This window comes from Pholis gunnellus (assembly GCF_910591455.1).
Source record: "Pholis gunnellus genome assembly, chromosome: 18".
In the NCBI taxonomy this organism is placed as follows: domain Eukaryota; kingdom Metazoa; phylum Chordata; class Actinopteri; order Perciformes; family Pholidae; genus Pholis; species Pholis gunnellus.
In genome coordinates this window covers 10,293,446-10,315,831 of record NC_136545.1, presented here as the reverse complement: position 1 = coordinate 10,315,831, position 22,386 = coordinate 10,293,446, and the positions used below count along the sequence as shown (strand labels likewise).

The window sequence follows — 22,386 nt, the reverse complement described above, 5'->3', positions numbered from 1 at the left end:
AAGTAACAGCTACAGCTGTTAAATAATTGTAGTGGGGTAAAAAAATACTATATTTGCCCCTTAAATGTAGTAGAAAAGAAGTATAAAGTAGCATATAATGGGAATACTCAAGTACAGTACAACACCCCAGCATTATACTTAAGAAAAGTAGTTGAGTAAATGTACTTAACTACTTTCCACCATTTGATTTAATACAATCCTTACTCCTTGTGTTGAAATTGTTTGTATACAGTGTGACAGAAGACCTCTCACGTGCCTGGGCCGTTCCTGATTGGACAAGAGCATTACACGTCATCAAGACAACAATCGATATCAAACACGCTATTGGTGGAACTATATAAAGTGGGCGGGGCTAAGCAAGTGACATACAGCATACAGAAAACTTTGAGCTACCTGCTAACTTTGCTCCATCGTTGTTGGACAATGTTACCAGCTTGACGCAGCACGCCGGAAATGCTCGAAAGGTAAGTCTAGTGACGTCTGTTCACTGATGATTTCATGATGCTTAGCTGTGAGATTGACTTTCGTTGTTTATTATCACTGGCAAGACGGTTTACCTCAGCCAGCTGCTAGCTAGTGTTGTTTTAGCTAACGTCAAGCTACAGCTAGGATGGAAACAATAGCTGAGACTGCAATCACTCCGAATCGACAACAGCCGTTAATTACATTGTTCCAGGCTAACAGTACTAGCTCGTCGTGTAGCTTCCTGATAATGCCATGAAGTCGTATTTAAATGAAGACACGAAGCCAAATGATTTGCGTGGCTCGCGGAACATACTGCTGTTTCATACATCCATGTTCCTCTTTAGTTACACACTCTCCCCTTTTTCCCTCTTGAACAATTTGTGAGCTTTCCATGAAAGATAACCTCCTCACACCGTGATTGTATGTGCGATCACACCCACATTTCACCCTATATGTGTTTGGTTTATTTTATCAATGCTTCTTCCCCGTTTCATTAACTTACTTGCTTTTATTTTCTCTACTATTCTTATTGTTATGCACCAAACATTAAGGCAAATCCCTTGTATGTGAAAACCTACTTGGCTTTAAACCTGTTTCTGATTACAGGATGATCTGCCAAGCCGAGGATGATGGAGAATTCTGCAGATTGGCGAGGGCGAGTGCAGTAAGCACCACTATTTATTTTAAACATACAAGAAACAACTGCATAACCTTTGAGCAATAACCACTGTTTTGGGGGGGATTTAAGAAATTGTGCTAATCTTGTGTTTTAGCTGCTGGTGAACAGCAAAAATGAACTCAGCGCACGACTGCAACAGTTTGTGGAGGAAAGGATGCAGACCACCATGGTATGAAATAACCATTCATTGTGACAGCCGAAGCATTAAACAAGCAAGTAGAGCACACAGTGCTGCCAGATTGGGATGCGTTTTATTTAATTGGGCACTTAATAATAGATTTTGTGATCATCTGGATTGTTTTTTTGTAATGTTTCCACCGATTTTCAAATATTCCAAATTATTCAGTCAAATCTGGCAACACTTCCTGCATAAAGCATGTGTGTATTTATCATGACATAGTGTTTGTTTTCAGTATGCAATATAAACATTATACATTTCATAGTATACTGTTATTTCCTGTTCAGTACTATACTGATTTGTTCTAACAAACTATGACAATGGAAGGTTATTGTCAGTGTTGTTTCACCACTAGCCACTATTTTTTTCCAGCAGTTAGCAGCTCCTCCTGTTCCATTGTTGTGGGACAAAAGTCTGTTTTAGTATACGTGCTATACTTTATTTAGTCTCTCTTCCAGTGTGAATGCACTACAGACTCAACCTGCTTTGTACTTTGACAGATACTGTTACTAAACCTGCCGATAGAACATCTTATTCTGTGGGGAACTACACTACAATGCCTTCTCATGTGTCCGTACTGTTGTTACAATGCTCTTGTCTGTCTTCTAGCTCACAGGTGTGCTGATTGGAGCTGCAGTCGCTGTCTCCCTGATTGGGATTGTGGTGCTTTTCCTTTACAGGAGATTCAAGCTTGCTCGTGAGTCATCCGACCACCTCCTGAACTTCATTCTTATTCTACTGCAATAATCCATATTTAGAAATGTTTGTCTGCTTTTAATGATAAAGCTCTTCAGAAAAGTCCATATTTTCAGAATGTGGTCTTAAACATGGATTTATCTGCGTTTTTGTTTTTTGATTTTAAGGTGGAAAACAGCCTGGTGTGCCTCAGTATCGCTTCCGAAAACGAGATAAAGTGCTCTTCTATGGAAGGAAGATGATGAGAAAGGTTTTTTCCATTTGTTTCTCATACGCTAATATTTACAGTGGGGTAGCCTCATCTCAATATTATAAATCGTGTAAATAGGCTTTTTATATGTATTCATGGCATAAATTATGCCATTTCCCCACATGAAACTAAATGTTCTCCTTTGAGTGTTCCTATCCTGTTACACTGCTGCATGAAACTTACTCCACTGGGAATATAAATGCTAAAGCTCCAGTGTCTTATCATTGTAATGCACTCTGATCCAATAAAACAGAAAATGACTTATGCATTTAGCTTAGTAATGAATCCAGGTCTTCAATATTGGCTCCCTACATTTGTTCAAGAAATGTACACCTACTTATTAGGTCTCCACTTGTGTCATATAAATATAAAAACATGCTTCTGCGTTTGTCTTTCTAAGGTCCAGACGCTGTCGTCGATTCCTCCTCCCACCTCTGCCTCAGTAATGAAGCAACCGCAGCGCATACGCAAAAGAACCAAAGTTCTCAGCATAGCTCGCAAGTATGCTCCATTTATATAATTTTTTTTCAATTTTGTGTGTGCGAGTGAAACCTTGAAAAAGTTCTTCAGATTTGTTTTAGCCTTGTTTAGTCAATTCATTAATGGAATTCCAGGGTTCCTACGTGTCCTGGAAATCCTGAAAAACAGTTGACCAATTGTCCACTCATTGAAAACACTTGGAAAATGAGAGAAAAAGTAACTCTTGTGTTGTCCTGGAAAATTAGTTAAATATTTTCCTTTAGCTGAGCATGAACTACGGGGCTATCTATCAGAGCTTCCCAAAACGGATAACCTCTCCATCTAAAAGAGCTGAGTTATGTTCAGGATCACAAGAACGTTCAGACGGTAGTTTATGAACGAGAGTGTTTTCTCTTAAGGTGCGTAAACGCTGTGAGGTCACATTCCATAACATTGTTTTCTTCCCAACGTGTTTTGAACAGTTGATTCATGTTAAATTTGTTAGCATGTTTGGGTCAGTTGCTAAAGTGGACATGCCTTCTAGCGTGTTTCGCTTGCAAAGGTTTAAGGCTTGTGATTCAACTCTAGCTAGGAGCAAGTGTTTCAAATGTGGCCATTGTTGAGAGAGTTGGATAATAATGAATTGGAAGCCGTGGGTCAAAACAATGAATGGGGGTACAACTGTATGTGAGTCAACCACCGGCTAAATACTGGCTATTTTGCTTTGCTAGCATTGCCATTTCATACCAGCTTGATCATGGCTGAAAATGGCCTAGACTTTGAAAATGATCTATAGATAAGACTGGGAACCCTGAATTTGTTAAATGTGTTTTTGTTGTACCCGTCATCAGAATCCTGAGGATCCGTAAAGATCCTCCCACCCTGCAGCCTAAGGAACCTCCTTCCTCCCTGCTGGAGGCCGACCTAACAGAGTTCGATGTGCAGAGCTCAAACATGCCCTCCGAGGTCCTCTATATGCTGAAGAATGTCAGGTTGACGAATATACAACTTTTCCTACAGATTTTCGCCTCTCCCATTCTCTCATCAGTTTTCATAATATGTGTGTGTGTGTGTGTGTGTGTGTGTTCTGCAACTTGTTGTAGAGTCTTGGGCCATTTTGACAAGCCCGTGTTCCTAGAGCTGTGTCGCCACATGGTGTTTGTCGAACTGCAGGAGGGTGAGAGTCTTTTCAGGCCAGGAGACGATGACGATAGCATTTTCGTGGTCCAGGATGGACGACTCGAGCTCTACATCCACGAGAACGTATGTGGATATCATGTTACATTTTCTGCAGTTTTCTTTTCAGAAAAGTTTTGTTTTGTAGCGTTTCTTTTTGTACACTTACTTATCTCTCATATTAACAACAGATGTTTATTCCATTTTTAATATACAAAAATATAAAAAAGAGAACCCTTAAACTTTTGTCTGCACAGCTCTTGAATCCCGTGCTGTTTTTTTAATTTTGTTATACATGATGCTAAAACGGGGACAGTGATCATTAACACATGTGAAATGTTGTCTGAATGAAGTATAAAGCAAGGGCACATGCACACTTTACACTGTGTTATGACTCTTTCAATTTCCTGCTCAACCTCACGATACCCATGAAAACATATGAACACCAGAGGGCAGCAATGCAACATTTATCTAGATGCAGTCTGCTGCGTGTTTTTCTGCTGCTACTTGCTTCTGTCAATATGTACACGTCAGGAGAGGCATCCCCTTCCATAGTTTAATCTCACCCCACTGTCGTTTTTATTAGTCCTCCCAATCTCAGTGGAATCCTGCAGGTTTGTTTGAAAGGTGCACTATAAATGTGGCTTCCCAGTAAAGTTTGTCATTGTGAGTCATTGCTTGTTTTCCTAGGATGGTACTGAACCAGTGGTGAAGGACGTGCTCCCAGGAGACAGCGTCCACAGCTTGCTCAGTATTCTGGACATCATCACTGTGAGCTCCTTCAGACTAACGTCTCTGCTTCTGTCTTCTTTCACCCTCTGATTTATTTTTGTGTCTCTGTCGCCTCTCCACTGTTCATATTTCCCACTCATCCTTATCTCATTTAGAGGCAATTCATTGTGTACTTCCTGTTCAACTGAATTAGTTTATCCATTACACCTTATATTCCTGTGTCAAGTACTTTATTTAGGTATTTTCTCTAGTGGCATGTTCTGTTTTGTTCCTCCATTCAGATGAAACATCTTTACTCAAACTTGCGTCTTTTAATGGTTTTTATGATGGTTGTATTAGTCAACTTCATTAAGTTTAATGAAAATTCTGGAAAAAGACACTCACAATGCGGTTGGCTATCAACACTGCAATCAAATATGTATATGAGGCTCTAGTGACCGCCCCCTTTGTCTTTTCTTACTGTTTTGTGCTGCCTCTTCCAGGGTTACCCCGCTGCATACAAGACTGTATGTGCACGGGCTGCAACTCGCGCAACCATCTTGCGGTTACCTGCATCAGCCTTTAAGTCCGTGTTTAAGAAATATCCAGAGACACTTGTTCGCGTCATTCAGGTAACGGATTGTTTAACAATAAATATACAGTGTGTAGTGTTTGTTTTCTCTGTGAGACAAGTTCCTATTACTGGAACACATTATAAAATAAAACATTATCACATTTTGAATGTAATTACAATCTGATGTATTGTATGTTCTGCTCTGTTTACCGCGATGTTTGATTTTGTGTGTGTTACAGATAATCATGGTGCGCCTCCAAAGAGTCACATTCTTGGCGTTGCATGACTATCTGGGCCTAACGACTGAGCTCTTCAATCCGGTAGGAGGGAAATTAATTCACACACACACACACACAGAATTCCTAAACACCAATGTGTATGAATTTGTACTTAAACAAGCACTGGCGGGCACATACACACTCTGTAACACATGCAAGTTAATTTCACACAACATTAAGCATAGTATCAAAACTTGGTCCTTCGTAAAGCTCAGTGAAAATGAGTACCAATGATTACAACCCCTCCACAGAAAGCAGGGAGGCAAGTAATGTGTAAACCTGGCTTGCCTCAGACTTTATGATTCCTGAAGTTTTAAAAAAAAAGGTTTAATGTATTTTTCATGGTTATTGAAAATGTTACTGTAGTCCTGACTAACTGAAATGTGGACTGTTATTTGTTTTGTTGACAGGAGAGTCGGGCGGTGCCCTTGTCCAACGTAAACAGTGCGATGGGAGATGCGACCTCTGTGAAGACGACTCGTCGGTTGTACTTCCAGGACGAGTTACCCACTGGGGCCACGGAGAGCTCCACAGATACAGGTCACACAAACAATTCGAAAAAGTACACTAAACACACATTTGAAAAAGGTGCTTTATGTTGTATTGAGACTGATCCTATGCTGGCACTGTACAACAAGCAGATGGTGTAAAGGACAGTCCTTCAAACAGCTACAGGAAGCTGCGATCCACCTCGATGCCCAATGACTGCGCAGGTGGGTCATTGACTTGGACATAAGCGGTCACCAAATAGCAAACGTCTGTACTAATTTCCTGGAGTCACTGATCTGTAAGGAAGGACACGCACACCGATGCCAACATACCTAAATAAATCATAACCGCCCTCCTTTGTCCTGAGTTGCAGGTAATGACCTGAACATGGCTTGTGAACGAGCTCGAGTCAACATAGATGAGGCTCCACCCAGTCCCGTCGCTCCCAAAGTAAGACTCTTCTGCCGTGTCACCTCTTTACATTGAATCACAGTTTGGCTGTAGATTTTAAAACCATATCCCAGCATCCACTGCATTTTATGCTGCTGCTATCTTGTTCATCCTCATGAGTCACTCTGTTATGTCTGTCTTTGTAGTCCAGTTTGAAGAAGAGTGTGACAATGCAGCCCACACCCTCCGAAGTGTTTCACTACACAGACAGTGGGGGGCACTCTGATGCCATCCACCTCAGTAAGAGTTGCACAATCCTGCAGGCTGCTAAGAAGGACCTGCTGGGAATCATCCAGCTGCAGGTGAGAGGTTGACCACAGAAAATGAACTGGGATATATATTTTAAGGGTTACATATTTTGTCAGAGTACGGATACTACTAATTTTGCATGCATATTGTCCAATGTGATATTTTTGGGTCAAACTTTGTCTTTTCTTGTTGTTCTGTTGCAGGACCCCAGTCTACTTGATGGCAGAGTGACCCTCCATCAAGTCAAAGCTGGCTCTGTGGTGTCTCGTCAGGGAGACCAGGTTAGAAGAACAACAACTTGGAAACTTGGAAAGATATAACTTCTTTTTGACACCAAAGATTCATTTCATTTAAGGCTTCTTTCATTTTCACCCTTGTCTCTTTTTTACCAATGGAGGGTCTAGATGCATTTTCAGATCCTTGTTTCTTTCAATGTGTGAAACTGTGATCTGAGCCACACAAATAAATGAAATATGTTTTTAATCTTTTCTCTTCAAGCTTAAGACAGTGTTGTCCATTCAGCTGCACACGTCCTTCTGACGAACAGACTTTCAGATTTGTGCTCTTCTCTCCTCTTGGTGCTTTTAGGAGGTGAGCATCCAGTTCGTGATCTCTGGCCTCCTCCATGTTTACCAGCGGATGATCGACCGTGAAGAAGAGACGCGTCTGTTTGTGACGCACCCCGGAGAGCTTGTCGGTCAGCTTGCTGTCCTGACCGGAGAGCCCCTCATATTCACTGTTCGAGCCCAGCGAGACTGCAGCTTCCTCTCCATTTCCAAAACCCACTTCTATGAGTCAGTCACACAGACACATCTGCACACACCCATCCAAGCTGAAATGTGTTCTCAACATATGTAGTCTTGCATATCAAAGGCAGAGAGCAGTAACTAAAGATAGTGAAGTTTGTGTATAACATTGTATAAATTGTAAAACCATAATTGTATGCCTTTTTTATTCTGATAATCAATAATAATCAGAACATATCTAAAACCTAAACATTTAGATAAACTGGAGTGTGTTTGGGCCGTCTAAAGGGCGCAAGGAAAGCGCAGTATCAAAGAACAAAATGGGTTCTTTGTTTTCTACTTCAGCTTTCTTGTTCATTTTAATAAAACGCTAGTTTAATGAATTAATCGGGAATGAAATACATTCAAATATGTGATATAAAGGTATACCTTTTTCTTTTTTAACAGGAAGGCAGTTTTTGCAGTTTGCAGTTTTTGCTCACCAGTCAATGCAGTTTGAGTTTAACCCCTGTTTTCTATTTGAAAACTCTAATTATTATTTTTTTAAGTTTCTGTGTTTAAGCTTTGTAGTGCAGTGTAGACTTAAAAAAACAAACAAAAAAAACATACTTACACCAAGTAAAATGTTTAGAAAAGCAATGACAATGGTCTGTTTTTGTGTACTCCTCAGGATAATGCGCGTGGAGCCAAATGTTGTGCTGAACGTTGCTCACACTGTTGTGAGAAGGATGTCATCCTTTGTCCGACAGATAGACTTTGCTCTCGACTGGATGGCTGTGGAAGCTGGCCGGGCGGTCTACAGGTACTCCACTCTTAACCTTGTGCATCTTGGAAAAATAGACATTGATGCGTTCATGTGAGAGATGTCAATACATTTTAGATCCATTCCAAACAAGTCAAAAGTGAAGGTTTTGGTTCACATGCATGTTTGCATATTTGCAGTGAATTGAAGTTGTGTATATTTTTCAGGCAAGGAGAGAAATCGGACAGTACTTTCATAGTGCTGAATGGTCGACTGCGCTCTGTAATCATGAAGGAAGATGGAAAGAAGGAGCTCATAGGAGAGTACGGACGAGGCGACCTGATTGGAGTGGTAAGGACCATGATGGTGAGGGGGAAGACAGATGGTGGCTAGTAGTTGTAAAACTATAAATATCTCTGTTTTTCACTGAAGTATCTTCATAAATATTAATGACTGCAGACATAGTAGATCAAAAAACATGCAGATTTAAATATGCATCAGGAAAACTGTTTGTCATTGACAGTAGTTAATCCTCACATAACATATTCACTGTCAGTATGTTCTTCAAAAACACCAGCGTTGGAGTACTCTCACAACCAAGTACATCTAATGAATATTTAGGGAGAAAAAGTGACTAAACACTCGCTGCAAGCCAGCTGAAATGGCTTTTAAACAAGAAAATACTGAATCTTTATATCCATACCATATTGTACATTATAGTTTACATACAGTACTTTTCATTTATTCAGCATACATCATGAAATAAACAATCTGGCTATTCCTGGGGGGCTTTAAACACATTTAGACTAGAGTTTGCAGTAGTTTTCAATAATCTAAAACTGTGCATATATCACCAAAGCTCTTAGTTTTCATAAAGTGTTTGTGAAAAATCGCTGCAGTGAACACACCTTTATTTATTTATTTATTTATTTATTTATTTATTCATGGTTTATAGGGACAGATGCAGCATACCGTACACAGACAAACTGTAAACAGCTATCCGATGCAAGTATCTGAGCTCCCACACTCTGCCTCCTCCAGTCACCTCACATGGCAAACCGTCACCACCTGCACATAAGGATTGTGTAAAAATAAAGCCAGTGACCGCTCTCGCACAATCACTCCATATCCTCGTTATCATGTCATAAGCATAATGCCTTATGAAAACTTAAGTAAATAAATACATTTGAGTTCACTTATCAAACTTCTCTTTTTTTTTAAATGGTGTCCAGGGTGGGGGATACTACTGATTGTCGCAATCATTTTGTCTGATTCCTGTAAACCTATAAATACTGCGGTGATGTGTTATGCTGCATGATGGATACTCTTCAGTGTTCAGGGATCCGTTCATCCACAAGCAAAAAAACATTTAGTGTTGATCCTACTGTTTGTGTTTTTCATTTTGATAAACTACGTAAAGCAAAATCACGTTGTTACACTTGTCCACCCACTTTCTGATTGGCTGGTGTGGCTGCTCTCTGCCACGCTGCTTCTAATAATACCTGGGTTGATGGAGGCTGTGGTTACTGTTACCTGGAGGAGGGATGCTGTTCGCAGCTCCTGCGATGGTGGGAATGAGGTTGTTCTGAAGGTGGCTAACATTCTGAGACATATTTAGCACTGCTGTGTTGACGTCAACTCTCGATGAGCTGGAGAGATCTTATTTATAGCTCTTCTTTCTTTATTTTTACTCTGAAACGAACATCGACTAACATACAAACTTAAAACTGTTTGTATGTAACTTAAGTTTTTAAATCGGTGTATTCTGCAAAGTATTTGTTTTGTAGTACAATATGTCATGAAATGATCAAGGTTTATTTCTACTCACGATGGAGCTTTTTGTTTTCTGACTGAGTAAACAATGTGACGTGTCCTCGGTGTCTCTGCAGGTGGAGACCCTGACCCATCAGAACAGAGCCACCACAGTGCACGCTGTACGAGACTCTGAGCTGGCCAAGTTACCAGAAGGAGCTCTCAGCTCCATCAAGAGAAAGTTCCCACAGGTAGAGTGTACCTCAATTGTTAAAATACATTTCAGCGGACTGTGTAGTGATTTCGATTGTAGTGGTTGTTTTAAAATGAGGTGATTAAACCGAACCTTTGATAATGATTTGAATAATTCATCCAGTAATATGGTAAAGGATTCCCAAAATGCTCTTTTCTTAACATTTTGAATGTAAAATATTTACTACAAATTTCATTTTTGTAAGCATTGCTAAGTACATGGTGAGGAAAATGCAGCTGACAGTCTGATGATAAAATGTGCTTTTCAGGTTGTCACCAGGTTGATCCACTTACTGGGACAGAAGATCCTCCAGCAGGTCAATGGTCCTCTGACAGGTTAGTGGCTCTACATGTGTTAATCTCAACTCACTGATGAAATGAAAGGGAGGTTTTACTAGTATGCATGAATGTCCCCAGCTCGCAGTTTTACTGGCAGTAAGTGGGATGTGGGGAACCAGGCCACCAACCTCTCCACTGTGACCGTCCTGCCTGTATCAGAAGAAGTGCCTCTCACGGCCTTCACCCTGGAGCTGCAGCATGCACTCATAGCAATAGGTAAGAAATACAGGAGCTCAAAATGTTCCTAATTTGTATGTTTTCACTGCCATCGTCAACAGAGAGATCAGAGCTTGGAGTTGAGGACACTTAAGGTTGCCACCCTACTGCTACTGTCTTAGACACTTACAACTTGTGTGTGTGTTTTGGGTCAAGTAAGATAACTTACTTAGGGAGCGACCATGAGAGACAGTATGTTACCCTCTAAGTGGTGGACCACTTATGGACTGACCAGACTCATTGACTGTAACTGCTGTGATCTTTCACATACAGGTCCTACTCTTCTGCTGACCAGTGATGTAATCAAGCAGCGACTGGGAGCTGCAGCACTAGACAGGTATGTTTGGTGGCCGACTGAAAATTTGAATGTTGAATATTGCGTTCTCTTCAGCACCCCCCAAATACTCATACTACTACTCATACTACTTATTGGCCTATTTAATTATTTATTTTTTTAGATGTACTTGACTCCCTCATTAAATTCAGTTCAAGTATGCTTTATTGGCACAAAAGGGATCTACTGTGTGCTGCCAGCTCGGCAGCAGTGCCTGTCATTAATGGACTCCTATCCTCTTCAGTGTCCATGAGTATCGTCTGTCCAGCTGGCTGGGCCAACAAGAAGACCTCCATCGCATAGTTCTTTACCAGACGGACTACACACTGACCCCGTGGACACAGCGGTGCATTCGCCAGGCTGACTGCATCATTATTGTGGGACTAGGAGAGCAGGAACCTGTCGTTGGAGAGGTGAGGTGTTAGGGCTGGAGAAAGGTGAGAGGAGAATCGGTGGCAAAAGCAGCTCTGGGTTTAGGAATTTGATCTAGTTTGATCATTAGATTGTTGTAAAGAAATAGTGAAAATGCTCATCACAAGGTTCAAAAGTCCAAGGTGACATCCTTAGATGGCTTTTTTGTGTCCAATCAATAGTTCAAAGATGTATATTTTTTCCATTTAATTTCCTTGAACATTGGTAAAAACTACAGTTCCCAACTGTTTGTGTCAAAAATAAGTTATTATTGTATCCGTTCTAGACTATTTTCAGTGGTGGATTTGGTGAGCTAGTACGTTTTTACTGCAGCAGGACAGTGTGTGTATGTGGGATTGACTGAATAAACTACAATACCCATGTTCATTGTAAGTGTTTTAGTGACACAGTGGAGGTCTATGACACAGAAGAATCATCAACACTAGACTTATCCTTTAATTACTCTTAAACGGACTAAACTAGATGGGTTTTGTCATCTTGAACTGAAAATATGAACCTCTTGTAAAGCTGGAGGTGAATTAAAGACATTGACGGGTTAATGATCTGTGTTACAGCTGACTATACATTCTCTAGCCTTTTATGAGGATTTCTCCCTCCAGAGAAACCACACCAGTTACTATTAACAGGTGTCCTTCTGATTTGATATTAGGGTGAGTGCTGATCATTATGCTCTTGATTTATGCTTAGATCCAGGGGTTAAGCAACTTGGTAGTCTCACCGGCTTTCGAAGGTTTGCATCTGACCATTCGTCATATTGGCGAAATGAGCAAAGGGTGGATGGATGCTGTGAAAGAGAAAGGAAGTGCCGTCCAGCTACAGTAATTAAGGGGAGGTAATTGCCTTCCATGATAAAAATGGGCACAGAGAAGAGTAAGGAATGTGTCCCTGTTTAACAGGAGATGGTGGGAGAAATGGAAAGATAAATCAATATTTGCTCAGAATGAGTCATAGCTCTGGGTTTTATCTTTCAGGGCACACACACACGCACATCCTCTCACCTTGCGCATACACTAAACCTTTAGCAGTGGGCCTGTTGAATGAGTAAGCGATCTGACCTTCCTCTCAGACTATTTAGCCTTTCTTTTAAGATATTATAAAATGGCCTCAGCTGGGACATTGCACTTAAAAAAAAAATGTGAATGAAATACATAAAAAATAAACCTCTCAAATAGTCTCCCATTCTGTTCTGCCCTTGCTGCTACCCAAAATGAAAGTGTAGCTCCTCACATATAGTGTATTTAAAAATAAGAGATGTACTGAAATTGATCCTTGATTTGTCTCTTAAAACACACCTGAAATTCTTCCCAAATATGAAATTGCAATCGCGTACCTGTACACCTGCTGATATTGTGCTCACTTAAAGTCACGAGTTTGCACCTTATTTCTGGAGCCACTCTGAAGTAAGTGATGTGACTAACATGTTCTAAAACATCTGTGCTTTGCTGTCTTCCCTCTAGCTGGAGCGTATGTTGGAAGGAAGTGCAGTGCGCGCCCAGAAGCAGCTGGTGCTTCTGCACAGAGAAGACGGCCCCCCGCCCAAAGGAACTGTGGACTGGCTCAACATGCGAAGCTGGATCTCCAGACACCTCCACCTCTCTTGTCCCCGAAGGGTCTTCTCCAAGAGGCGCCGGCCCAAACTGGTAGGATGTAGTTGTTTTTCCCCTCATTTCTCATCTGCAGATCAAAACACATTTGTTTCTCCCATTCTGGCTGCTTTTTTTCATCTTCACCTCTCATTTAGTTCTTTCTCATAATCTTTTCCTTCTTATTCAACATCATCATATTTACTTATCCATTGAATTATTCTCCATCCTCTCACCATCTCCCTCTCTCCTTACCTGTTTTTCAGTTGGAGCTGTATCAACGCGTGTTTGAGAAGCCAGCCGACCGTCACTCAGACGTCTCACGCTTGGCTCGAGTCCTTACAGGCAATGCTATTGCTCTTATTCTGGGAGGAGGAGGGGCCAGGTAATTCCCCCCCCCCCCCACACTGTCTTAACAAACTGCTGTTCTAAAAGCCCATGTCATAATATACTGTGATCTAGGACACAAACTTTTAAATATAACATTTGAAATATGACGCCTCCTCTGGGCTTAATGGATTTTATAATTGTCAGAGCCTCGGACTATAATTATAAAGCTTTATCTCTGCTGGCTGGGTATATCTGTCTTTTTGATCGGATTTTCTCTCTGTCTTTCTCCGTTTCTTTCTCAACCCTCCTGTTCAGGGGCTGTTCCCAGGTTGGGATAATGCGAGCTCTCTGCGAGGCCGGCATCCCAGTGGACCTTATTGGTGGCACCTCTATCGGTTCCCTGATGGGGGCACTGTATGCTGAGGACCGGAGCCACAGCCGCATGAGGATGAGGGCCAAAGAATGGGCGATGGTGAGAGTCAATGCAGCATTGACACTAGTCTTGTAATAAACCCAAATGTTAAAAGCTGTTGATATTTTGATTGGTTTTATATCAAGTAGGCAGTTAAAATTTGATCCCACTTATCATCAAAAGATCAATTCAAGTCCCTTTTCCATACTGGTATTTATTAGACGGGATACTACCGAGGTTACGGTTTCCCCTGTTGAGTTTACTTGAACATGAACTTTGAGCATCTGCTGACTGCAGAGCTTGGAGAGACGACCTAGATGGCGTATTTGTAAATAAATCTAGAATTAAGCCACGTAATTGTGACAAATAAATGATTTTAGTGGGATTGTTTGGTCGACTTATTCTGTTTTGTGGAAAAGAAGCCGAGTTCAACAGCGACTCCTCCAGTTTGTGGAGGAATATTTTTCAAGCCATTTCAATTCTCTGCTTGTGAGTCCGCCCTTGTGAAGGTGACAGTTTCTAAAAGCATTATGCAGTTTAGACCTCCAGTCTACCTTTTTATAAAATGAACCACACTGTGCTGATTAACCATTAAAAGTAATGTATTGGTGTTGCGCACACAGCCCTGATTAGTTTGCACATGGACCCAGTGACCATCTATGACGACTGATTTGAGACACCTGCTCAGTCTGCAGGTCTGCAGGCTGAACATGTGGTATCAGTCGTCTTCCCACAGTGTATCCAGCCCCTCCTCCTCTGGCTCTGTCCTTGGTTCTGAATCATCTCTCTGGAAGCAGCTGGCTGTTTGGCTGCTTCTTAGTATCAAGCTAAAATAACCACTGTTGTAATAAAAGGTTTGTCCTTCGCAAAGTCAAAACAGGACAGTTGGCTCTGTTGAAATGTTGGTGCCTTTATCGTTTTACGAAGAAAAGCACGACTACTAAGAAGAACCTTCTTATACACTACAGACAAAAAATGAATCACAATCCAGAAGATTTTTCAAATCAAATTAACTTTATTTTTTAGGGATTAATTCTGCTTTTTAATGACGAAAACGTCTTGTTGTGTGGAGACTAGAAGCCATTTTACCTTTTTTTTTCTTTTCTCCGTCTTTCCTGCAGGAAATGACATCCGTGTTTAAGAAGGTTCTTGATTTGACGTACCCGATCACCTCCATGTTCTCCGGTGCTGCCTTCAACTCCAGCATTAGCAATGTCTTCAAGAGCAAACAGATTGAGGTGAGTTCCCAAAGAACTATAGAAGACGACACAGAGATGACAATTAATTAGTGTCAGCTGATTTAAGATGGAGATGGTGCAGGATCATGTTAACTTATTCTATTTATCTGTTTGGATATGCAGGACCTGCGGATCCCGTATTTCAACATTACAACTAACATTACCTCCTCTGCCATGAGAGTACACACTGATGGTAAGTACAGTGTTGTCCTTTGACACTTTAAGCAAACAAGAACAGAGTTTTCTGACCAAAAGTATTGTCTGGTCACGTTAGTCGATACTTTCTGTTTTATCTGCCTCTGAGATTTCTGCCCTCGTTGGTGAACTGACCCTTTAATTAGTGTCAGTTCAGGTTGGTTACCTTCAATTAAATGCATGGTGCTAAATAGGCATACGTCAAAAGAGTTTCCTTTTTCGCTGTTTGAGGTTCTCTGTGGCGGTACGTTCGTGCCAGCATGTCTCTGTCTGGGTATCTGCCTCCTCTCTGCGACCCCAAAGATGGACACCTGCTGATGGATGGAGGCTACATCAACAACCTGCCCGGTGTGTTACACTCAGTCTTTTTCAGTTTCACGTCGTACCTCCCCTTGGCATTGTTTCTCTCATAGTCTTGACCATGTCGTTGCTATTTTAACACTCATGTAGGATTGATTATTTCTGTCTCTCTTTCTCCCGTCCCGCCATTGTTTCCGTTTCCTCCTCTGCTCCCAGCTGACGTGGCACGCTCCATGGGGGCCAAAGTGGTGATCGCTATTGACGTGGGCAGCCGGGATGAAACCAACCTCACTAATTACGGCGACTCGCTCTCAGGCTGGTGGCTGCTATGGAAACGCTTCAACCCCCTAGCCGAGAAAGTAAAGGTAATGGATTGATTACAAATAAAGACACAGACAACAGACTGCGCAAGGATAAGTTTTAAAACTAAATGTGTCCTATGAATGATGAGGATATTTTTGTTGGTGGTTTCTTGTGGTACAAATGTTCATTTCTACACTTGTGGTCTTAGGTGTTGGGCATGGCGGAGATCCAGACTCGGCTGGCCTACGTGTGTTGCGTTAGGCAGCTGGAGTCTGTGAAGAGCAGCGACTACTGCGAGTATATCAGACCTCCGATCGACAGATACGGAACACTGGAGTTCGGCAAGTTTGATGAGATTGCTGTAAGTTTGAGTAGCAAATGTCGGGACTATTTGCCACAAGGTATTCTGGTGTATCTTTTAACGATTTTGCAGTATGGAAAAAGTCATGGTGATATGTGAGCGTTTGGTGTAATGTAGGAGGTGGGATACCAGCACGGAAAGACTGTGTTTGACGTGTGGAGTCGCAGTGGAGTGGTGGACAAAATGTTGAAAGACCGACACCAGGAGGAGTTCCACAACACCCGAAGCAAGAACAATGTAAGGAAGGTGGGAGGGAAAAACATAAAGGAATGCTGTAGAATATATGATGAGGGAGCCAGTAGGCACCGTTCAATGCAGCGCAGCTACAGAATGTAACTATTGTGGGTTTAAGTAGAACCATAGATTGTCATCACAGCTCTGATGCTGGTCTACAGTGAAGCAGGAGACGCTTCTAACTCAAATATCTGGAATGAATGGTTTAATCAAAGCTATTTAAAAACGTGTAACTACCAGGTTGAAATAGTTTGTCTTAAATGCAATCAAACTGATTAGGTCACGAACACATTATCTCAGTAACTGTTCTGCAGTTATCTTCGCAAAAACAAGGCAAAATTCACACCCATCTGTGATCTCACTTGCAGTCCATGTATGTGTATCATCATCATGGGTATACTATATTTTCTGTCATGTTTTTCTCATTTCTACAATATATTGCCATTTTCAGCTGTATTCGGTCGTCAACAGGCTCATGTTAGGCCTTGGGCTACGCTGCTGTTAAAGTAATAACAGTCAAACTATGCATCAGTCTGCTCTTAAAGTACAGGGGAAACAGATTTTCTGTACAACTGATTTGTCCCGCAGCAATGGCAAAGTAAGACAAAGGACCAACTTAACAAGGCTTAAAACTGTCTTATATTAATAAGACAACAAAGTCTTGAAAATAGCAAAACATAAAAGATGATATAGTTATCTTTTACCAACAGATTAAACGAGTGTTTATTGGCTCAGTCTAGTTCAGTACTACTTTAATGTATATAAATGTGTTTCTGTGTCTTTCAGGTGGTGTCATGTCCCAACGCTTCCTTTACTGACCTGGCAGAAATTGTGTCCCGCATCGAGCCCGTCAAACCTGCTCTTGTGATTGGTAAAACTACTCTTACACTCAGCCACACACACACACACACACCCATGATCATACTTTTTTAAATGTGTGCACAGTGTCTGGGAGAATGCATGTTGTTACCGTTTCCCCTGCACGTCTGCCTTTCCTGTGCGCCCTCTTATTTCTTTTTAGATTAATTTTCTTTTCCTGTCATACTAGACTACTACGTAGAAATGCCCTTAAACACTCATTTGCATATAAATAGTTGTGTCGAAATCAGTCGGATGTCACGATGGCTCATTTCGAGGAAAACGTGGATTCATGTCAACATCCCATTTTTTTTCTAATTTTGGGGTTTTGATTGATTCTTATTAAACAAAGCTTGTAAAGGCGTGATGACAAGCTTGCAGTGAACCGGTCTACCGCACTCTGATCCTATAAGCAGCACCAAACTGCCTCCTCCCACTACAGCTACCGGAAATTCTGAATATTACTGTCCGGGACAGTAGGGTTTCGTCTGAACTAATATCGCTAAATTCAGATGATAAATAAAATGTTAAAGTTGGCAGAAGCATGGTGATAAACAGAGAACGGAGCAACGTCACAGCTGTGTGTGTGTGTGTGTGTGTGTGTGTGTGTGTGTGTGTGTGTGTGTGTGTGTGTGTGTGTGTGTGTGTGTGTGTGTGTGTGTGTGTGTGTGTGTGTGTGTGTGTGTGTGTGTGTGTGTGTGTCCTTTTTTTTTAAACATACTTTGTCATAGTATACGTTTTCATAACTTATTTATCACACTGTACCATGACGTTTTTTTTTTTTCTATGACTTTTTTTTCGACATACTATGACTTTCTGTAACTTTTTTTCGACTTACAATTCTGACTTTTTCCGACATGTGATATGATTATTTTTTTTCAACGTACGAGACTGACTTTTGACTTTTTGAACATGCTACACTATGACTTTTTTCGACACGCTATACTATGACTTTCTTTTCAATGGTCTTAAAAGGAAATTAATTTAACCTCTGCATTCCTTTATATACCCTGATGCAACGTAGGACCTCTCCAAATATATCAAATAAAACTTTACTATAAAATAGAAACAATTTACACATTCAAATCTTACTTAGAAACCATCTTTAAGTAATACAGCAAACAATGGTGTTTTTCTCTGATATTTCCATCCATTGTCTTCACTTGTCACACTGCCCTGTTTGACTTCCAACTATATTTCAAATGTCAACTATTCACCTGCACACCCTCAGCCATTGTCGCCTCTTCTACGTATTCCAACTTATTTACCCACAATGTGCTGCTTTGCTTCCTGTTTCCCGCTCCTGCCCTTCATCAGAGGAGTCCGACTACCACACTGACTATGAAGAGGAGGCAGTGGAGAGCGCTCTGTCTGACATGGAGCCATACAGTCGCTACGGAGAGCACACTGAAGGGGAGGAGACTGCTGACACGGTGTGAACCGCTGCTTTTAAGGGCCGACGCTATGGGGTTTCTGGTTTGTTAAGTACAGCACTTTACAGCTATTGCATTTTAATCTTGTTTAATTTTAGCATATCTTACTTTTTTTCTCCACACAACTCATTTTTACTATTATTGGATGCAAAAGCTTTGTTAAATCTAGACTTTGGGAAAGTCAAAAATGTTCTGTTGGTCATTGTAAAGAAGGAGAATAAATGTTATTCTGGGGCCAGGCCAATTCGTGCTTCAAAATGTGATCAATAATAACATTAAAACATATCCTGAAATTAATTGGAAGACACTGAAAGGCCACCTAATACAATGTGCTTTAGTTTAAGGGCCTGAGAAAGTTGTAGGGCTAAGACTTTGAGTTGAAACTCAAGATTAGGCCAAGACTCTGTTAAGCCTTGAATATTGTTTTCTAAATCAGACTAAAAAAAAGTTTTTTTTTTGCATATTTCAGTCCAGGCAAGATGCAGGTCTACTAGAATCTAAATTCCTTTTTAAAATTTCAAGCAATGAAGCCGATGATACTTTATTAAAAAAGCAAAGGTAACCAAATGCCATTACCAATATTAAGCTGATGCATTAGACAAGGCCCATGTATCATAGTATCCATGTTATGTAACAGTGACTCATTCAGTGGAATCTATTATGGATTTTTAATCACTTTTTCTTGAGAATTTGATTAAATGTTTAGACCATTATTCAAATGAAATGAAATTTAAGCTCTCCGTCTCTCGTCACTGATGCATAACTCTACTTCTGATTCTCAGGATGAAGAGCTGGAAGGGAGACGTCTTCACCACATTACCTCACTCTCCAGCAGCCATCCCCAGACCCCCACCACCTCTGACACTCCATCAAACCAGGAAGTCCTCTCCAAACAGTCCATTAAGTGAAGACCAGTCTCATGAACTTTGCCCAATCAGGTCATTGCAATTTAATCTTCCTGCCCCCACATGACTCAAGACTTGTCTTCTGCCCTTGAGACTGTCGGAATGACTGCATTTACCACTTTGGCCTCTGCAACCCGGCCTCGTTAGCTGTGTGGCCGACGCAACAAATGGCAATACATGCAGCTAGTATCACATTTCCTCAGCTGCAAATCCTATGCATTCCTATTATCCAAGAGCAGCTGCAAATTTAATCATTTCTCATATTGACAGTCAAGAGTTGTCTCTGTAACTTCACATGAATCACATTTCAGTGGAAGATGGAAGGTAGGCGTACTAGTTCCATGAAATATTTATTAGATTTACCCGGCTGAAAACTGACTTTTGGTTGATAACACTTGGAACTCTTAAAATCTGTCTTCCAACTAGATGTGAGATGGTTAACGAGTCAGTTCATTTATTTATATATAGTACATTTTTCCGACCATGTGCTAATTTTGCCCTTTTCTTTTGAAATCCAACTATATGACGGTGTCGAGAAAGAAAATAAATATTGTTGGCATTATGAAAGTCCACTTTATGGAGGAACAGTTGTATTGGATTGCACCCAATGAAGTGGCATGCAAGTATTACATTATGTTAAGATAGACTTGAAGAAAATCAAACCATCCTTTAGTGTTTTGTACATTCAGTCTATGTCATGATCTAACGAGACTAATTTAAAAACCTAAAGAGAGCAAAAACAAGCAGCCTCACTGTGGCCACGGCTGTCAGCACAGCTTTGTCACGCCCAGTGTGCCGGGGACATGGAGGGAAGTTATGATTGCAATCCACTTCAAAGCACTGGTTACCTACTCAGCTAGCAAGAGAACCCCCCCCTCCCATCTGTTTTCTGGCTTGAATCAGAAACAGAAAGTGTGGATGTGTCACTGCAGTTTATGCACAGGGGCTTTTTGCAGCAGCAGCAGCAGGACAGTTCGTCACAGGAACTTGCCGTAACACACGTTATTTGGCTTGTACATGTTTAAGTTTTGTTTTTTCTCTGTGATTTGCATCTTATGAAACTACTTTCAAAAAAGTGAATAACTACTTATTTTCATATTCAAGCCAAGAATGTATACAAGCTAAGCCCTAGATGATTTTATGCACAAGCCACACCAGCTGGACAATCACTCCGATAATGCAACGCAATGCAAAACTACACTAACAAATAGTTCTATAGCCTTGTTGAACATGCCTCTCTGTATGTCACTTTACCAATTTTATAGAGTTAACTTCCTTATCGTAACCTCATTCACAACTAGGGCTGCAACTAACGATTGCTGTCATTATTGATTTGTGTGATCGTTATTCATCTTTTGGTCTGAATTATGTCAGAAAATAGTGAAAAATGGATCAACATTTCTTAGAGCCCACGGTGATATCTTTAAATTGTTTTTGTCTAACCAACCGCAGAAAATACCCAAAGATATTTAGTTTACTCAAAGTAATTCCAGGCAACAAAGCCTCACATCTGAGAAACTGGAAACATCAAATCTTTGGCATTTGTGCTTCATGAATGGCTTGAACAATTAATTGGTAATTAGTTGGTAGTTTTCTGTTGATTGACTAATTTTTTAGCTTGATTACCAGAGCCCTAGCGAGACTGCATAACAAACATTTTTGATGAGGATTCCATTATATTGTTTCTGAAAGAATTGTGATCAAAAAGACAATGTTTCTGTGTTGTCTGGCCGACAAATGATGTATTAGGGATTGTACTGCAATTTCTTATTACTCAGCGGCCCAACGCACGTTGAAATAAAAATATAGCCGCAACAAGTTAATAGCAGCCGGCCGATTTATCCGTCGTGCTCTAATCATAAGAATGTCAATGCAAATTTTGGATTTAATTTTCTTCCCACTTGATCTAGCACCCTGTGCGCCTCACCATATGAAGCTGTGATCTCAGCTAATACTGGTGCTACAGTGCCTGCAGCCTTACATGTGTAGACAGTAGAGAAACCCTGTGATACACAATATGGGCATCTCATATGGTGTTGGTGAAATGGAGTCTGGAGACGGAATGTGAGAGCAAAGCAGATGTTAGCTGACCAATGAGGTAGTGTTTTGTCGTACTTTTGGGTGGTTTCCAAAAACCAAGCACAATGAATTGATGTTGTCTGGCAGAATGAATGCCTGGCTACTTTATTAAATGGGACATGGTAATGGATGAAATGCTGATGTAATGTGTGGAACTGTGCCATAAAGTTAATGTTATAAAGCCTTAGATGACCCGTACGGAAAAAAAACACTCGTGCCCTCATTTAGCATTAGTGTACAATGATGAATGTTTACCACTAAGCCTGTACTGTATGAAATCTTGTCTATACTTGTTATTCGATAACATTTTTGATAATCAATTGTTACTAATAAACTGTTTGTTGTTTTATTCTGTGTCTTTCATTTTTCAATTTCCCACCTGGTTTTGCAGTTTGCTGTAAAAAAAAGAAACCAACTTAATTACTATTTTGAAAAGGTTAAAAAAAAAAATTAATCTCATCAAAATGCCTCGCAGCCCTGACCGATAAGAGACACGTTTTAGCAGAGATGACAGATTCAGAGTAACGCTTTACTGAAGCCAACACCGGAATACATAAATCTGCAAAGTGCTGTTGTCAGAAGGCATATCCCAATGAGACCAGAAATTGGCACTGTATGTAAATACAGCATCATTTGAAAAATAAAGAAAATATCAACAGATGAAGTGGTGCTGCTGGGTGGCTCAATT

At 40.7% G+C, this 22,386-nt stretch overlaps 1 protein-coding gene across 2 annotated transcripts; it reads left to right on the top strand.

Annotated features, from left to right (window-relative positions):
* Positions 1-514: 514 nt before the first annotated feature.
* Positions 515-22,047, top strand: pnpla7a (patatin-like phospholipase domain containing 7a). Of its 2 annotated transcripts, none has more exons than XM_079178797.1 (35): positions 515-1,129; positions 1,239-1,313; positions 1,932-2,019; positions 2,186-2,268; positions 2,669-2,769; positions 3,579-3,719; positions 3,831-3,990; positions 4,594-4,674; positions 5,118-5,246; positions 5,428-5,508; positions 5,877-6,006; positions 6,108-6,179; positions 6,329-6,405; positions 6,552-6,707; positions 6,858-6,935; positions 7,243-7,448; positions 8,071-8,202; positions 8,370-8,493; positions 10,032-10,145; positions 10,416-10,482; positions 10,564-10,701; positions 10,975-11,038; positions 11,280-11,448; positions 12,925-13,107; positions 13,317-13,435; positions 13,696-13,852; positions 14,914-15,030; positions 15,154-15,223; positions 15,457-15,573; positions 15,742-15,890; positions 16,037-16,189; positions 16,307-16,426; positions 17,210-17,294; positions 18,599-18,714; positions 19,497-22,047. In XM_079178797.1, exons 1-35 carry the CDS (start codon positions 1,073-1,075, stop codon positions 19,620-19,622), a joined length of 4,035 nt encoding a protein of 1,344 aa, XP_079034923.1. In that variant the 5' UTR covers positions 515-1,072; the 3' UTR covers positions 19,623-22,047. The 2 variants fall into 2 exon arrangements, with proteins under 2 accessions (XP_079034923.1, XP_079034924.1); XM_079178798.1 differs by having other exon boundaries at positions 18,599-18,757; positions 19,497-19,611.
* The last annotated feature ends 339 nt before the right edge of the window (positions 22,048-22,386 follow it).